Source organism: Leptidea sinapis, chromosome 34 (genome assembly GCF_905404315.1).
Source record: "Leptidea sinapis chromosome 34, ilLepSina1.1, whole genome shotgun sequence".
NCBI classification, from domain to species: Eukaryota; Metazoa; Arthropoda; class Insecta; order Lepidoptera; family Pieridae; genus Leptidea; species Leptidea sinapis.
Genome location: NC_066298.1, coordinates 3,986,371 through 4,006,218, shown reverse-complemented (window position 1 = coordinate 4,006,218; position 19,848 = coordinate 3,986,371). Strand labels below are relative to the sequence as shown.

Here is a 19,848-nt window from a genome sequence, read left to right as displayed (position 1 = left end):
GATTGTTGGTCTCACAATTGCTTTGAATAGCCATAGGAGGATCTTGGGGCGCATTCCCCAATGTCTCCCTACCAGACGTCGACATAAACCCAAGGTTGTTTTAGCCTTTTTCACGGCTTTGTCGATGTGAGAATTCCATGTGAGTTTCTGGTCGAATGTGACTCCCAGATACTTAACCTCAGCTGAGAATTCCAAAGTAGAGCCGTTCAAGGTGGGAGACTTCAGTTTGTTAAGTGTCCGTTTCCTCGTGAATGGCACAATAACAGTCTTTCCTGCGTTGACTGACAGTTTGTTGGCTGTACACCACTGTGAGATGGTGTTTAGCGCCTTTTGCAGTATAGAGCTTAGTAAGCTTTGGCAGAAACCTCTGACGATAATAACTAGGTCGTCTGCGTACCCTAGTGCATCAATTCTGAGTTCTGCCAGCTTACTAAGTAGCTCGTCTACTGCTAGTGTCCATAGAAGTGGCGAAAGAACGCCACCTTGTGGGCAACCTCGCGTAGTGTATAGCTCCAGTGATGTCCCATGGAGGGAGATTAGAGCTTTGCGATTTGAGAGCATTGACCTTACCCATTTGACAGTGGTGGAGTCTACATTTTTGTTAATTAGTCCCTTCACTAGCGTGTCTGTCGGGGTATTGTCAAAGGCGCCCTCAATGTCTAGAAACGCACAAAGTGCAATCTGTTTGTCTTGTAACGCCTTCTCGACTCTATCCACAAGTTGTAGAAGGGCCGTTTCTGTAGACCTGCCTCTACAGTAGGCGTGTTGAGAACTATGAATGGGCTTTAGGCTTAGAGCATGCTCTCTTATGTGTCTGTCCAAGACTTTCTCAATAACCTTCAGGAGAAAGGAGGTTAGGCTAATGGGTCTGAAGGAGCTTGGCAGGGAGTAGTCCTTTCTGCCTGCCTTAGGTATAAATAGTACTTTAGCCCTAGTCCATTGCTCTGGAAGATAGCCCCAGGCAAAGCTTACCCGGTATATCTTGACTAGTAGCGGTACTAGGATATCCAGGCCTTTTTGAAGAAGCGCTGGAAAAATGTTGTCTAGACCGCTTGACTTGTAGGGTTTCAGAGTCTTGATGGCGCACCTTATATCCCGGGGTCTGATTATCTTTGCCGCTCTACGCCAGTCCTCGTCAAGAGGCCGTTGTGTAGGCGTTGCTACAGTTGGTTGATAGGTAGCCCCCGGAAAGTGGTGGGCCATCAGTACTCTTACGTTTTCTACGTCGTCGGCTGTAAAAGATCCATCTGGTCTCTTAAGCAGGCCGATTTGGCTAGGTTTGTCCTTGGCGAGCAGTTTGTGTACTCGGGATCCTTGGGGAATTTTAGATAAATCCTCGCAGAACCTCTTCCAAGATGCTCGTTTGGCCTTCCTAACTTCTCTGTTGTAATCTGTTAGGCTTCTTTGTAGGGTTCCCATTCTTGGGTTTTTTTTGGCCCTGTAAAACAGCCTTCTGGATTTCTGCCTTAGTTTGGTCAAGTTTGAATTCCACCAAGGCACTTTCCTGTTTGAGTGTTGTTAGGAGAGAGGGCAGCTAGCCTCGTAGGCGTCAGTGATGCCATCCGTGGTTACTTTCACTGCCAACTCTAGCTCATCCAGGGTTCTGATGCGCTTAGGGATATTCTCCAAATTACTCCTGAGTTTCTCTATGGGATCCATGCCAAAGTAACAAAACTCTTCAATTCCTAAGAGCAAATTAACGATACCCGGGCGAAATTTTTTACGCAATCCGGAAATTTGAGTCACCTACCGTAACGTCTTTATGGTCAAGTAATTGTCGTAATCGAATGTCTCTTTATCGACATACGGAAAGAGTGCGAACTGTCTCAGAATTTCTAACTTTCTGTTATCAAATTGCAATGCGCTTACGTTCGCTGCATTGCAAAATTTTGAAGATCTACACATATTTGTTTAATAAATTCGTTTCCCTGAAAAATTTTCTCATTAATTATTTCATATATTCTTATGGTGAATGATTAAATATTTGTTTGAGTTAATTATGTTATTAATCATAATATCATCATCATAGCGGCATTTTTTATAATAATATGAACACTGGAACTATGACAAGGGATTTTATATATCAATTGATGTTGGATGACCACAGCTGTATTTTTTATTTTATTAGATTCTTACAACACCGGTGTCATAAGAAAGAAACACAATTATTATATCACATTGTCCTCAAAAAATGCTGATTGTGGCTCAGAAATAACGATACTCTCTATCCTGAGAACTGCAGTGCGGTTGAATTTCACGAAACCAGTTGTTGAGTACGATTATTAACTCACTAATATTATATAAGGGTATCGTCGGCTGAAATCATGTCAAACAGTTCTACGAAACTCTCGCCTTAATAAGTCAATAGTTCAGAATAATATTAAATGAAAATTGTGTTGTATTAATTAATCATTAAGAACTCATTCGTAATAAATTGTAAAATAGGTTAAGCGTACGTTTGGTTTAGAGGTAGTACCAAATTATATTACTTTTTGCAATCTGTATATACAATACAGAGAGACCTAAATTCGAGGTTATTTCATCTTTTAAAAAATTTTAAACTTTGATATTCATACTTGTAGTGGAGTTGTGTTTACATATTGTCATTTTGTGAAGAAACGACAAACAAGCTGTGTGTCACCTATTAGTAAATTAAAATATATAAATGTCTAGTGGTCTGTCAATTGCTAGATCACTTGTCATTACGTAGAGATGTTACTTCATTGTGTGACTTCTACCGCATTTATCACGGCAAGTGTTCCGAAGAGCTCTTTGATCTGATTTCTGTCGCCAAATTCCACCTTCGCATCACATGCTACAATAATACGATATCACGTCCACCATCTGCATGTCAGTGATTGATCAACATAGTTTGGTTACGCATGGAAGAAAGTTCTTTGAAAACCGCACAGTTATGGAACGCTACATATTAAATCAAATCAAAATCACTTTATACATGTAGGTCACGGAAATGACACTTACGAATGTCAAAAAAAATAATAATGAACATGTCCAGATGATACTTAAATAAAGTTTAAGAGGCTTGTGATCCGGTGAAGCTTCTTCGAGACACTCCGTGTCTATCACTTGTTTATTGAAAATCCTGCCAATGACAGAGATTTAAGCCTAGTAATTAATCTATTCGAAGAAAACCCCTAAAAATGTTGAAATCATTTTATTTTAAAGTAAAATGTAATTACAGACACCAGACAAGAGCTCTCGTTCTCAATCAAGATTAAGGCTTAAGACTTTGAGTCAGTAGACGATACAAAATTATAATTCAATGCCTCCATCACAGCGGCTGCGTCGCCAAGATCAAACCTGTATTTAATTAATGTTCTCAGTCGCTACAGCTTGCGACTCTTACATCACACTGTTTACACTTCTGTAAACTGTAATTTGAAATCATTGTCATTCTTAAGATACATAAAGGCTTTGAAGGTACATGTATACACTTTTATAACAAAGTCCCAGCCACTGTTGAGGCATTATCAATAAATAAATTTAAATGATTTATTAACAAATGGCTCTGTCGTAAACTCTACTACTCCACAGCTGAATATCTAAGTGATCGGACAGCTTTGGACTAGATTATGATTATCTTATAGCAATAGTAATGACAATAAAATATTGTATATTTTATTAAAAAGAGCGCAAAAAAAGAATGCTGGGACAGTTTCTTGCGCCGCTTCTATCTCAGAGTGCCATTTGTTTTCGAAGCGATAGTAGTATCTAGTATATTAGAAATTACATCAAAAAGTATTCCAAAGGTACCAATTTTAAGAAAATAAATGCATTTTATGCCTATTACTTCAAAAGAGCCCTGACATATATCGCTGAAATGTAGAGCGATTTATGTATTCTACATACTCACGAGTAACTTTCCACAACTCATCTAATGTGCTCCTATTTTAAGTATAAACCAGCCAGGTTTCAAGCCTCTTTCAGTTATTTATAGGTGAATGGTCTGAATTTCTAAAACTATCATATTTTCGGAGCTTGTGAGAATATCATACAAGAAACTTATGAACATTGAATATTGGGGGTCTAAATGGTGCTTCCTCGATGAGATGCAAGAACCGTAGCTACCATTGCGTCAATGGCCTTCGTATAATTTAATGATTGCGACAAAATTGGTAAAGTGACCATACTATCGAATATGACATTATCAATATTTCCATTTTAAAGAAGAGAGAGGTTTGCAATAGAACCCATTGGTTACCCTTGCGCGACGGAACCATAAAAATGATGTAACATGACCCTTACAATGATACACTTATCATTGCGAGGCTTAAGATAGAACGTCTCATGTACGTCATAATACCAGCACCCTCAACTTTCAAACCAGTACAGAGAGAGCACTGTAAGTGTACTGATATTTTTGTAATAGAAATAATATGCGAGGGCGGTTTGTTCTAACGTTCCGTTTATACGTTTGAAAAAAGAATCTAAACCTCGTATACCAGTAGACTTATTTATTAATTTATATTAAAATGCAGAATTGGAGTTAACCTCAGCATAATACTGATCATACCCATAGGTGATATGATCAGCGCTGGTCTTCCGGAGAACCCCAGGTAGTCAAGTGGATTGACATTGTACATACAGGTTATACATATAAAATGTTTTTAACAAAAAAACAACCGACTTCAAGAACACTATTCCAAAGCAATAGATATAATATGCACTAAAAAGTGTTAAAATAATTGCGTATATCTATACAATCTAATTCTAGTTAAGATTATTGTAATTTTGAAGTCGGTTGTTTTGTTGTAATTTTTTTTTTTGATTTTTAGTGAATTTTAAGTACACTTATTAACAACTTGTCTAAATATGTGCAGATATACTAAATTTTTCAATGCAGCAATGAACGTAAGCGCTTAATTGGAGAGTACCGTTACTTTGCCATGGATTCCATAATCACAACCTAACCAAACTCTCACCAAACTATCTTTGAAGTATATCCTTTCCAATAAAAAAAGAATCATCGAAATCGGTTGGCGTGATATTAAGCTATTCGTAAATTTTTCATTAAATTTGCTATACGTATGTGTAGCAAATTTAAGACTTTTATGATTTTTCTCATGGATGATCTGGACTAAATTACAATGGGGACCATACGGGAAGCACCAAATAAAAATGTATATTAAAAAGAATTATAGAAATCGGTTCACCCAGTCGAAACCATAAAAAAAATACCGACGAATTGAGAACCTCCTCCTTTTTTTAAGTCGGTTAAAAACGGTTACCATACTAAAATAATAATATCATAATAAAAATAAAACAAAATTTACATAAAAATAGAACAATAGTAAAAATAAAAAATATAATAACAAATGAGTACTAATTGAGTGATCGAAAGAGTTCTAATTCTATTATATAGTGTGATATTAATAAGAATCTTTAAAAATAACTCATGACAATTGCAGGTCGTATAATGTATTTTTGAATAGTACTTGCACCAGTCTGTTCAATGAAATTTAAAATAACAAGAATACTCACCCATTTTCCTATATTCATTGCTAAAAGCATATTATAATAAATGAGTATCTCTTTGTCACAAATCGAATTAAATAATTTATAAATGTAAAAGACATTCATTGAATATATATGTTTTTTTACTAAATATGAGAAGAATATCTTGTTAGTTATTACAATAATAATAATAATGAATATTCTGCTTTCCATCCAAAGCTTTGTGTTTTTCGAACATTCGACATCAAACGAAAGCTATTCATTAGTTCGAGATTTTATAAATCTTCCCTTATTCAAGCTGCAGTAAATTTACGTGGCAAGTACAATTTTTAAAATGTCTAGTATAATACGATTGCTAATAATATATGCTTCATGAATAATATGTGATATCAAAACATTTTTTTTTTATTTTGACATCTACCGGATCATATTATAATGAGGAATTCGATTGCAATAATACTTTGCTTAAAGTTAGGAGCATCAGAAATAGTAAGAATTGTATCAGAAATAGGTTTATTTATGGTGAAAACTGACGAGACAGGCTCATTACTGCTCATTACTCATGAATTTAGAGCGGTTCGAATCTTCGACGATCAAGTCATCTCCTATCGGCTTGATTATTTGTAGTTGCGTAGTGATGTGTTTTCTCTTTGAGTCTTCCACCACATTAACACAGTTAGTGCTTAGAGGAGTTGGTATCAACAACCGAATCCCTCCACCGGACATTTCGTCAAAATAGACATTCCACCTGCATCATGTTGACGTCTGGCATTCTACAACCATGTGGTTAGCAAGGAATTTCGTCACATAAACACTTTGTGGAATCAAATACCGGCTGCTGTTTTCCCGAAAAATATAGGTATTCCACTTTAAAGGCCGGCAACGCATCGCTTGACCCATGGTTTGCTTATGTTACCCATTAGCCTAATGTTATGTAAAGAAGATGCACTCACTGAGGATTCTTAATTGAAACTGACGTGCTGATCAGCATCGCAATTTTGTATCGCATTTGAATACCTTAGATGTTAAGAATTCAACGAAATAAATGCACGACATTATTACTATCTCAATATACAGATAAAATAAATGAAGCTCTTAATGCCACAAAGCATGTATAAGCTCTATTTCCCGACTTTTCACGGGCATTTGATATATTAAATCATAAAAGGCTTATTAATAAACTTTATAATACTGGTAGACGCCCATTGTTAAAATGGTGTGAAAGTTACCTACTAAATAAATCGTACTGTGTCAAGGTAAACGAAAGCTACAGCAAGACTGAGGCAGCCGACGTGGGAATAGCACAGGGATCTGTGTTCGGTCCTCTCTACTTCATTGCCTATATGAATGACATGAACAATGTCCTGAGTCACTGTACCTCATTTCAGTACGCAAACGACACATGTCTACTTTTATCTGATAAAGACCTATCTGATGCGTTAATAAAAATGCAAGTAGATCTAGATAAAGGTGAACAAATGGTGTCATGGCAATGAATTATTTCTAAATGCGGGCAAAACCAAATTTATACGCATTTGCTCACCATATATTAAAACCCAGTATTCCAACGGAGAAAGGTTGATAGCTCACGAACATGCCTACACGAGAATTATAGTGTATGCCAATACCAATAATGTAAATTATGTGAAAATTTTGGCCAACGTTTACATTATTAAAGACAGGACAGACCACTAAAGGTGAAACTTATGCTTTATAACACCCTCGCTGACTCAATAATAGGATATTGTAATACTAGTTACGACAGAACTTTAAAAACTTACCTCGATTGTATTCTCAAATTGAAAAAGAGAATTCTATAAAGTATGGTACCACGAAATATAAGAGAAAAATACAAGGACAATGCACTATTTTCTTAAATAAGAAAATACAGATTGACATACATCACAACAATCAAACCCGTCTAAAATCTAACAAAAGACTAGAGACAGTTGGTGCTAGGAATACATAATATGGTGAAAGAATCACAATTGTTCCAAGGCTATTAAATAATTTAAATACCTCTTTTATTGATAGCATTTGAAACACAAATTAAAAATATGTTAAAACAACAACCTGTAGATGGCTTGTGAAGCTGAACACTGAGCCGGTACCATTGTTTGCTCGGCGGATTAGTATGATCGTTTGCAAACAAGAATTGAAACCATTTTAATAATACGTCTTTGTTTGTGTTTTTTTTCTGGTACATATATTTTGTTGTTTCATATTTTATATTTTATATTTTTTTTTTTGGAGGGTCCGTAGCTACTACGTAAGTCGGTACTGGCAAGGAGCTGATCTATTTCCTAGCCAACAGATATGTTTGAAGCGTTTAAGCAAAAAGCAATCATATATCGTGAACTATATCGTTTCTATTCTCATTAATTAATTATTTTGTTTTAATGTCGCAATGTAGAACCTACGGCACTGCACACAGGCCCAAGGGGTTTATGGGTGCTTTTATATTGTATTATTTTTCTTTATGTTCCTTAAAATAAATATTTAAGAAAAAGTCTTACTTGCCCAGTAAATTCAAAAAAATAATATAGCCGAATGGTTAGTGACCCTGACTACTAAGAGGTCCCGGGTTCGAATCCCGGTAGGTGCTATCATTTATACGATGAATATGGATGTTTGTTTCCGAGTCATGGATGTATATACGTATTTATGTATGTTTAAGTAAGTATATTATATTAAATATATCATTGTCTTGTACCCATAGTACAGGCTATGCCTAGTTTGGGGCATGATAATTTGTGTAAAAGTGTGTCAATATTATATTATTCACCAGCAACGGCGCCCTTCAAATCGAATACACAATCACAATAATACTTGCAAATTACTGCTTCACCCAACAACCCTCATCCTAAGCAAACAAAATTTTATTTATTTTTATTTAATATTTTTAAGAAAGCCAACAGCTGGTTTTACATACATTAAAATAATTAACAAACATAATTCGTTCGAGCTAATAATAGGCTTCCACATGTACATAGGAACAAGTATAATATTATTAAATGTAACATATTAATTACAAACAAACAACACAAGTATAATTAAAAATTATTAAATAAAACTTCATAAAATTATTAAATAAATTCTTCTCGCACTCCTATCGCCAGTTGAGAGCATGATCAAAAAAGAGTAATTTCATTCCTAATGTTAATTTGTTAATCACTGCTAAATTGTTTTACCAAATGGGCTCTAATTGAATTAATACTGGAGTTAAAGACATCAATATTATCCGTGTCACAAAAATGATTGAATGACTGCATAGCTCTTAAAATAAATGTGTTCCTTCTATAATTTGTGCGACAGAATGGTACAGCAAAGATATGCTGTTGTCTTAACATTCTACTAGGGGCTGCCAGACAGACTTTGGTCAGTAATATAGAACAGTCAATCATACTTCTTAGTATTTTGATTAAGGTGATTATATCAGAAATATCTCTACGAGCTTTGAGTGGTAGAAGGTGGAAGCGCTTGCAGCGTTCTTCATAGCTTACATTAGGTATTTTAAACTTAAAGCCTAGATATCGTGTAAACTTCCGCTGAACCCTTTCAATTCGATTAATGTGTTCAGCATACATTGGGTTCCAAATTTGTGAACCATATTCAAGATGGCTGCGAACGAAAGAACAGTAGAGAATTTTTAATGTTTTCATACTTTTGAAAGGTTTGGCTGTACGTATTATGAAACCTAGTGCTTTAGACGCTTTAATGATAGCCTGATCAATATGTGGTACGAAAGTTATTTTGCTATCATGGAAAACACCTAGATCATTTGTTTCGTTTACCACAGATAGAGGTTCCTGTTTTAAAATATACGTATGAGGGAAAGGGGTAGGCTTAGTAGTGTAATGCATGTAGAAACATTTGGATACATTTAGGTCTAATTTGTACACGGTACAATAGTCATCCAGTCTATACAAATCTTCTTGAATGCGTAATGCATCTGTCTTATTATTTGCTATACCAAAAATTTTCATATCATCTGCAAACAAAAGGTAATTCGAATTTTTAATGAATCGTCCGATGTCATTTATGAAAATTATAAAAAGCAGAGGTCCTAGTAATGATCCTTGAGGGACCCCAGAGGGTATATTTTTCCAAGAAGAGCAGTAACCATTGAGAACAACAGCCTGTTTTCTATCAGAGAGATAAGATTTAAACCAATTGTATAAATCGTCACGGATACCAAGTGCTGTAAGCTTTTTGAGAAGAATACAATGGTCAATTCGGTCGAATGCTTTCGTATAGTCCATGTATATAACATCAACTTGATTACCCTGTACCATTTGTTCAGATATGTAGTCATTTAGCACTGCTAAGTTTGTGACGGTAGAGCGTGCTTTTAAAAATCCATGTTGACATTGATCAAAAGCCGAACTAAATGTTTTGTAAACTTGCGTGAACACAAGTCTCTCAAGAACTTTTGCAAATAAGCTAAGTTTGGATATTGGCCTGTAATTTTCTACATTTTCCCTTGAACCTTTTTTATGTATTGGAGAGACATAAGCAGTTTTCCATTTGAGGGGAACCAAACCTTCATTGAAGGATCGCTTAAACAATAATGATATTGGTAATGACAGCTCGAAGGCACATGCCACGATAAATTCAGCTGGTAAATGGTCAGGTCCTGAAGATTTTTTCAGATCTAATGACTTAAGGAGTTCATATACTTGTTTGCAACTGACTTCTAGGTTCCCCAATTCAAAGGCCGGATTTGATGATGGTGGAGGCATTTGAGAGCTAGGCGATGAGTTGGATAAAAAAGTAGTATAAAAATAGTCTGAGAACAGCTCACTAATATCATCTCCTTTAGTACAACTTTTGTCTTCAAATGTCATTATGAATGGAATGGTACCACGCTTACGCCTATCTAGGACGTATGAAAACATTTTTTTGGGATTAGTACATATGGATTGCTCAATGTTGTTCATATAATTATCATAACATTCCCTTTCAGTTGCATCAACACGTTCTCTGAGAACTCTGAAAGAGGCTTCGTCTGATTTGTTTCCATAGACTTTGAACTTTCTAAAGAATTTGAATTTTTCTTTAATCATTCTGATTAGAGATGAAGTATACCACGGGGGATATTTAACATTGCGCGACTTACATTTAGGGACAAACTCATCTCGCAATTTATATATTATTTTGTAAAAAGAGTCAAGTGCTTCATTAATGTCGCCTGAACAGACAATTTCCTCCCAGTCGACCTCTGACAATATTTTACGGATTTTGTCGTAGTTGGCACGCTTGAAACAGTAAAATTCGGTTTTTTGAGGTGATAAGGGCTTAAAATCCAGGGAAGGCACTACACATATAGCTTTGTGAGGCGAGTCCTCAGGTACAAGCGGAGTAGCACACTGGAATACTGATACAGAGTCATTTGAAAGTACGAGATCAAGTATACGGCCGATATTGTTTGTTACGTGATTATATTGTTTCAAACTACACATATTAATATTATCAGCAAAATCGAAGTAAATCTGTTTGGTTAGATTATGCGGAATAAGTCCATCCTCAGAAGATGAAGAAACCCACTGAATTTCACTTAGATTGAAGTCACCTAGTACTAGAAATTTGTCATCTTTGTAGGTGTTAATAAGTGTGAGTAGCTGGTTTTGAAAGTTTGCTAACTGAACATTAAAGGAATTACCTTCCGCCTGATTACAGAGGTAGACTGAACATAAGTGAATGTGGGTGGCTGTGGTTGTTCGAGTACGAGGTATAAATAACGTAACCCACAGATCTTCAGCTGATGAACTCCAGCTCGGGTTGCCCCGGGCATGTATTGTGTTCTTAACAGCAATGAGTACACCTCCACCCTTTGTTTGACGAGTGAGATCGTAGTTACGGTCGTTTCGCCACACATTATACGTTTCATTAAAAAGTTCACTGTCACAAAACATATCGTTGAGCCAAGATTCAGTTAAGACGATAATATCATAATCGCTCATACAGACGTTGCGATAAAAAACATCCGTCTTTGTCCGCAGTCCTCGAACATTTTGGTAATATATTTTTAAGTTACCCATTTTAATAGTAAATTATAATAGCTGTATGACACAAACTCAAATAAGGTGTTAATATAACAGACTAATGCAATAATAGGAAATACAAATAATTTACTATAATAATAACAAAACTGGTCACTGACAACTAGGTAAATAGCACGATCGTTAGTCTTGAATGGTAAGTTGTTAACAAAATAAAAAGTCATCGTTAAGTGTAATTTAAGTTCACTATCTGATTTATAATCTGACCGAGTGTTTACGACACACGAAAACTCACTCAATGAATATAATAGGTATAAAAGTAATTTCAGATTTAAATTATATTTACGGATAAACATCACATACACAAAGAAGCACCCAGAAAATAAATTAAGAATTGTTTGTATTATTACGAAGTGATTAACAAATAAAGTGTCTATCGTTAGTGATTGAATAAAACTTCGATAGGAATGCGAGTAGTCATGAAGAAAAGAGTTACAATGTTGGTTATTGGTTACTATACACAAAAATAATAGCTAATATTGTTATGTCACATATCGAAACAGCATTTACAGTTTACTCATACATTAGTATGTCTGTTTGCGTTCTTCTTATAAAATAAATAAATATTGATACCTGTCAATCCACATTTCATGATACATTACTCGATCGATTTAAATAACAAATGCACACGGACACGTGCAGAAAAATTTGCAATAGCTTAAAATTCCGGCCGTTTACAAAACGAAAATTTAGTCGTTACGGGTGTACAAATGGTTTTCGCATCTTACCGCGACATTCCGTTACATACACAAAAGTGATCATGAAAGTACAATTGTCTCGATTCTAATGCTTTAACAAAACGACGGAGACTCTCTAATCTGTTGGAGTTATTTCATGAATAATTCGGAGATGTTTAAATCTCAGACTAACTGATACAGACAGAGTGATATTGGCCGGTCTTTGCTATTCTGACTATTCGTGTATTATTATTAAAAAAATATTGATAAATCAATACAAAAATGAATATTATGGAGCTTAGAGTGGTCCGGAACTAGTTAGTACTTACACCATAAAACCGTGAGGAAGGGCGATTTAAATATATACAGTTAGTAATGTCTCACGAAAGTTTCAATAATTGGATCTTCTCTCGAAGTTTCATACTGATTAAGTTAATGTTCTAATCAATGATTAGTTTTTACGTAGGTCGGTTGTGCGAGAAAGAAGGAGAGAGTTTTGATGATCACAAAGAGAACAATTATTATGGTTCTAGCTATAAATAAAAAATTTCGTTAATTTCAAAGATAAATAATAAATAATACTTGCTTAATCAAATTAGCAATAAACAAAAATGAAAACAAAATTTACAATTATCGGTCAATTCAAACAAATCTTAAAACTGTATGTATGGTTGTGTGTGTGTGTGAGTGTGTGTAATAATGTGGATAACTACTCCTGTCTGAATTAAAAGATGTGGTTTCATGTTCGTCGAAGGTGCTAAGCGTGTTCAAGGATGTTTTCACTTTAGGTAATTTATACGTCTAGATAGACTGTAAAAAACTGTGAAAGCGTCAACAGAATTGAGGTTTACTGGTAACCTCTAACCGATTTTAACAATGCACACATACTAACACAAAGGCACATACAAATCGCGAGTGTAGACGTAGCTTTTAAATAAAACACTATTTAAAGGATTAAAACGCCTGTAATTGTAAATTTGTTTTTACATTAGATTTTTGCGTAAACGTTACATTTTTATTATTTTTTTAGCTAACCCGACGTTTCAAGACGTTTCAAGATCTCATTTTCAGGGCGACTGCAGATGAAATGAGTCAAGATAGCATTTGTTATAGGTAGTTGTCGTAATGAAGTTTAGTGCCATTTATTGCCTCGGAGGTAAACAGCAAATGCCACCGCGTTTTAACCCTTTAGAAAGTGTTATACACTCGCGTTAGTCAAAGAAAATACTATGTGCAAGACGTAGCTTGTCACGCACACTAAAGTAATAAACCTGGCCTTTTTCTATCGGTTTTTCAGCAGCAAGTGTCTATATTATCTAGACATATAAATTTTCTAAGGTTTTCACTTTAATAATCTATGTTTGTCCCTTATATACTTGCAATGCTCGGCAACGTAACAACCTGACACTTTTTACGCGATGATTGTGTCGTGCATATCTGAAGTACTCGATCGAAGTCCCATCATCAATGGATAAGTGATAAAACCACCAAAATTCTCATACGATTCATCTGACGTAGAACTTATGCTATGACTGTTAACTCGTTGGTTACCAGCATAAAAAATCTAAGCTAAATGTTCGTTCAAATATTTTGTAGAGCGGTTTATTAGTTTATGTAAATCTTTCATAGTTTACGATGCAAATTGAAAAAGTTTCATTGGACTGCAGTAAGTAGACTACTGTTGTTATGACCTCATTTTATCTTATTCACTAAAATTCAAATGTAATTTATTCCAACTGAATAAATCTTGGTTGGCTTTGAATAGACATTTGGTATACTTAATGTCATAATTTTTTTTATGTCACCAGTTGTTTAGCGAGGTGTATGCGGTTTTTGAAAGTTGTATAGAAATGTATAAGCGCATGCGCGCATGTAGTCATATAGTAATATTAAAAATGAAAATATGTTATGGCGAAACAATAGACAGACATACCTGAGGTTCTGAGGAAGAGATGGACTGCAGCTGGGGCCCCCGCTAATCCTCTAGGAACTCCTGGTGCTAAATTGTGTGTCGGGTTGGTATTTGGTGAATGAATGCATTACACCGAGTACCTTGATGCGATGCGTATATTCCGTTGAATACTGATAAATTATTTATTTACCGGCGCGAGATTCAAATGGCATTAGATCAGCCAATCTGATACTAATGCGTCTATTGTCTATAGTTATCTCTCTATTTCTACAGGAACTATCTACACTATAGTTTGCCATAGCAAACTTTACAATAAAGAGAATAGACGATTGCACAATTGTGGCATAAGCAACTAAGTGTATCGTCCCGAAAACAATACCCAAGGAAGTTTATAAAAAAGTGCCCTGCACTGTGCAAAGGAGCCTTCCACAGGGGGAGGCTCCTTTGCACAGGAAGCCGGCTAGATTATGGATACCACAACGGTGCCTATATCTGTCGTGAAGCAGTAGTGTGAAAACATTACTGTGTTTCGGTCTGAAGGGAGCCGTAGCAGGTGAAATTACTGGGCAAATGAGACTTAACATCTTATGTCTCAAGGTGACGAGCGCAATTGTAGTCCGCTCAGGATTCTTGAAATACCCAAAAATTCTGAGCGGCACTGCATTGTAATGGGTAGGGCGTATCAATTACCATCAGCTAAACGTCCTGCTCGTTTCGTCCCTTATTTTCATTAAACAAAAATGTTGTAAAACTTGTCAGATTATGTTAATGCAAGCAAGCATCTTTCCATTAAAGTCTCATTACTTGCAATTCATTACTATTTTATGTATCACCTTTAATGTTTACTTCTAACGAAATGATGTTCGTTCCTAAAAACTTTTATTTTGTTCACTATACACAGACACCCACACACACTCGCAGAAATACCACGCCTTGTTATAAATATTGTAAAATACAATAATGAGTTAATAGAAGAATTTTTTACAATATTATTATTATAACCTACCTTAATAAATCAATGTAGTACATCTTACACCAAAGATTTTATTGTTAACTACACACATTTATATTTCTCTAATGTGATTTTACAAAAGTACTATATATTTTCTGTACTAGTTTGTATAGTAGTCTCCGTCTATTTTACTTCCAAAGTCTGTGTATGAATTAATGTTAACATTGTTGAAGGGTTGTAGACAAGATCAAGTTGATAATTTACAAATTGACTGCCACATTTAGCCTACAGATATTTCACTATAAATTTATTCGAGAATATATATTATATTTCTTTGTGCACAATTTGTGTAACTATTTATTTACATTTATACCGACCTGGGTTTTATATTTAAACCCAGGTCGGCAAAATGGAAATGGCAGTACAGTTGCATCTAAAAATAAATAAACTAATCTGTTGTGCATGCGTAAATGGGCATCGGTGGTCATTAAAATCGGGTGACGATTAAAATCGTCGATAAAGGCGTTTTCGCGACAGTGATGACGGGTCTTTCACTCAGAGTAGGTAGTAGGATATCTTAAAAAGTAAATAGGTTCTAAATAGCAGTCAAAAAGTTTTTAAATGTCAATAAATAATTTTAATTAGTATTAAATCTTACATTATTTCAAGTAGACATCGAATAAAAATTTCCATTCTTACTAACATAATATTTTTTTATATATTAGGAGGCAAACGGGCAAAAGACACACATGATGGTAAGCGGCAACCGCCCATAGATATCCACAGGGTTCAAAGATGCGTCGGCCTTTAAGGGGGAAGAAGATGCACTATGTTTAAAGATCCCAGAGTCATAACGATTCGGGAAAACAGCAGCTGGTAATTGATTCAACAAAGTAGCTGTGCCGAGGCAAGAAGTTCCTCGTAATACGATTGGTAGTGGAATGGCAGAAGTCAATATGATGCTGGAAACAGCCATGTTTCAATCGACCTCAAAAAGGAGGAATTTTACAATAACACTGTATGTTTTATTCGTTAAGGGTGTTATTTTGGTACGCGTTGCTTAGATTGGATTCATGCTGTTATGTTTAATCTATGAGTAATTGAAATACTTTCTTTCATTTAACAGGTATACATATAACGTTTTTGGTTTCTTGAAAAAATAATTAAAGGTTATTATTAAACCAAAGTCACCGACAAAGGCCAAATGTAGGGCAAATAGTTCGACGGACAGATGGCCGGTGGGGCGGAAAAGTCATTGAATGGCGACCACGTCCCGGAAGACGTAGTGTTGGTAGGCCTTCCTCAAGATGATGACGATATGGTTTAGATCGTCGGAATACATTGGATGAGGCCTTTATCCAGCAGTGGACGTCTTTCGGCTGCTGATGGTAATGATGATGATTATACATGCGATGACGAAATGGTTAAGGAATTTAACAAACCAATTTAATGGGAATTATAATAGTACATTGAACTGATCTGGTGACGGAGCTGGAAGGTAGGTATCGTAATAAAAAAGCCATAGTTTTCACAATATTTTTGTACTTATTTAAATTATCATGAAACTAACGCTTTCTTACTGCAATGATACTATTCCGCGTTACAATTAACTCTATCTTTATATATTTTCTCAGTGGGAAGCTGCAACTTTGTCTGCCGTGAAGCAGCAATGTGCAAGACTATTTGGGAAGACCAGTTCTTCAACCACTTGAAATACGTCAGTCACAAAAGATATAATAAGATTATATAGTTAACAGTGGCTATCATAATAGATAACATTGGTCTTAATAACTAATAAAGCCACTTTACAAACCCTAACCATATGCACTTTTTGTGTTTTGGTTTGAGGGGCGCCGTAACAAGTAAAATTACTGGTCTAATGAGTATAGTTACGAGCTCAAACCAAAATAATTTTGTTTTTTTCAAGAATCCTACTGCCTTGCACTGGCCAGGGCGTATTACTTTCTATCATGTGAACATCTTGCCTGTCTCGTCACATTTTCTCATAAATATCTGTGTAACCTACTCATTTATTAATTTAAAAAAATGTTTAATTCGTAACTTATTCTATATAATACCTAAAATTAATTATTGCTGTGCATGCTGTGTATATTTGTAAGTAATCACTACATTAAGTTCCTAATTTTTCGTTCTAATTTTTATATTGTATGTATTATTGTATAAATGATTGTAAAATAACCTAATAATTAAATAAATATCTCAGGAAGGAATCTGTGGTTAATAAAATTATAAACAACCTTGTAAAATAGTGATGATCGCCGCCCGTACTCCCTTGAAATACTTATTAAGAGCAATTTAGGAAATACAGAGCTCAACTAGATTGAAAAATTTTTACGTATTAATCCGATCGTAGATGAAAACAAATATGAAACGAAAATATCAATAAAACACGTAACATAAGCTCTTTCAGCGCTCGCTTATCACGAAGAGTTGTCCGAAATTCTGTGTTCTATATTTCAGTACATCGGATTGGGTTTTGTGCTCGAAAACAAAATAGAGAAATACACCCGTGTCAATGCCATATGGGAGAATATTCAGAAGGCATACTGCGAAAAATCGAACGTCAGTATTGTGTTCAAAGTAAAACAGTTCCGCTATTTGCAATTTGATTTCTGTCTTTTGATTTGTAATTCAATGGAAATTCACTCTTCATTTTACTCTATCATTCCGTTACCTAGAATTGAACTACAATTTACATTAACATATTTAGTATTATAAGTATACCTTACCTGATAAGTACCTATCTGTCGTATTGCTAATTTAATTAAAATTAAAGTTAATGCAACTAAAAAACTACGGTTCGAAATGTAGAGCTTGGCCACTGACGGGTTATCCCGTCAGTGGCCAAGCTGCCACAAAGCGCGTGGCGCCCATGGTAGTCTTAAGCCGCCGCGCGTTACGTACGCTAAGGTCAACGGGCTCGGGTTACAATAGAATTTATTGTTTTTGAAGTGTTTCGGCTTGTTTATAAAAACGAACGTCAATGCTTTTGTTATTAAACATGCTAGTGCTTTGTTAGATAACATAAACAATAGATACTGCGTAATTTAAACAAATTTCGTTTAAAGCAGGGCTGTCATGCATTTTTTATGATTTGCACCAAACCAATATTTTGGAAATAACTACCGATCTAACAATAAAGTCTTATAATTCCAGAACTATTTCCAGGGTGGTCTGGCAATATACTAGTGGCTATTATATAAGTTCTAGCTTACTAATTCAACACATGAATAAGTTTCAATGATGCCCTCAGATCGCAAACGGGCATTCCCTCTCTGAACTATGCTTCATACCGTATTGAGAACTATAAATTATGCTAAAGCAGACGTTCCCTCAAGAGAACTACGAACTAGCAAGCTTGAATAATGCTCGTAATTGTTTATTAAGTAAATTAATTCTGGACATTCAAATCTGCGGAGTGGTTGTTTTGATTTTAATCTGTGAATCTTGCCTGTAAACGTTAAATTACTAAAACGTACATAGTTGATGTAAGGTGGTTCTTTAGAAGATGTATATATAAATAGGTGAACGGGCAAGATGCTCTCGTGATGGGATATGAAAAAGAAACCCCCCAAGGACATCCGTAATAGATCCTCTAGGTCAAGAGATACGTTGCCAGCCTTTAAGGTTATGCTCTATGCGAAAGAGGTCACTTGTTGAATCCAACTCGGCTGGGCAGCGTTTGGGAAACTCCGTAAAATTTTCTCGTTCCAAATACCACAGTGTCTGAATATGAAGGTTTTCAACCAGTATGTGTTGCCAGTGATGACTTACGGTACGCAGACGTGGTCGCTAACTATTTCCCTGATGAATGCTCATTGTCGCTCAGAGGGCAATGGAGAGAGCTATGCTCGGAGTTTCCCTTCGAGATCGAAAAAGAAATGAGGAGACCCGTAGGAGAATCAATGTCACTGATGTCATGTAGCCCATATGATTGCGAAACTGAAGCGGCAATGGGCAGGGCGCATAGCTCGATGGGAAGATGGCTGGTGGAGCAGTAAACTTCCGAATGGCAACCACGTACCGGAAGAAGCAGTGTTGGTAGGCCCCACACAAGATAGTCCCCCGATCTGGTCAAGATGGCCGGAATACATTGAGTGAGGGTAGCGCAGGTTCAATCGTCGTGTAGATCTTTGGAGGAGGCCTTTGTCCTACAGTGGACGTCTTCTGGCTGATGATTATGATGACGGTGATGCTCTATGGAAAGTGAATTCATGCATTACTTGTGAATTATTGGTTGTTGCTTAAATTAGTCTCAAGGAGACGAGCGCAATTGAATTGCCGCTCAGAAATTTTGGTTTTCTCAAGAATCAATTCAATGACATCAAAAATAATTCTTTAATGATATTAAAAAAAATTCTAAAATAAATAAATTTTGAGAAAATTTATACCTTTTATGCCTTTTAGTCCTGATCGTCATTGCATTCTAATGGGCAGGACGTATCGCTCGTCTCGTCCCTTAGTGTCATAAAAATATATATCTGCCAACTAAACATATTCTGAAAGTTTGACTGCAGTAACAAGTCATTGTTGTCTTGACTTAGAAAGAGTGCTTGAAATTATTTTTAGTTTATTTTTCAATATTTTAAACTCGACACATTTGCAATTTTATTACATGAAAAGCAAAACGCAACGTAAGCCGTGACAAAATTTGGTTCATTTAATATAGCGTTTTCAATCGGGGAATTTCGATGTCAATGATGCACTTGGCGGTCTGGTCATCCTGTTATTAATAAAATACAACATGAC

The 19,848-nt window shown here is 35.5% G+C and overlaps 1 protein-coding gene across 1 annotated transcript; it reads right to left on the bottom strand.

The window, feature by feature from the left end:
- Positions 1-1,518: 1,518 nt before the first annotated feature.
- Positions 1,519-11,390, bottom strand: LOC126974838 (uncharacterized). The gene is made up of 3 exons (XM_050822507.1): positions 9,671-11,390; positions 9,140-9,466; positions 1,519-1,685 (listed from the first exon to the last, which is right to left on the bottom strand). Exons 1-3 carry the CDS (start codon positions 11,388-11,390, stop codon positions 1,519-1,521), a joined length of 2,214 nt encoding a protein of 737 aa, XP_050678464.1.
- Between the last annotated feature and the right edge of the window lie 8,458 nt (positions 11,391-19,848).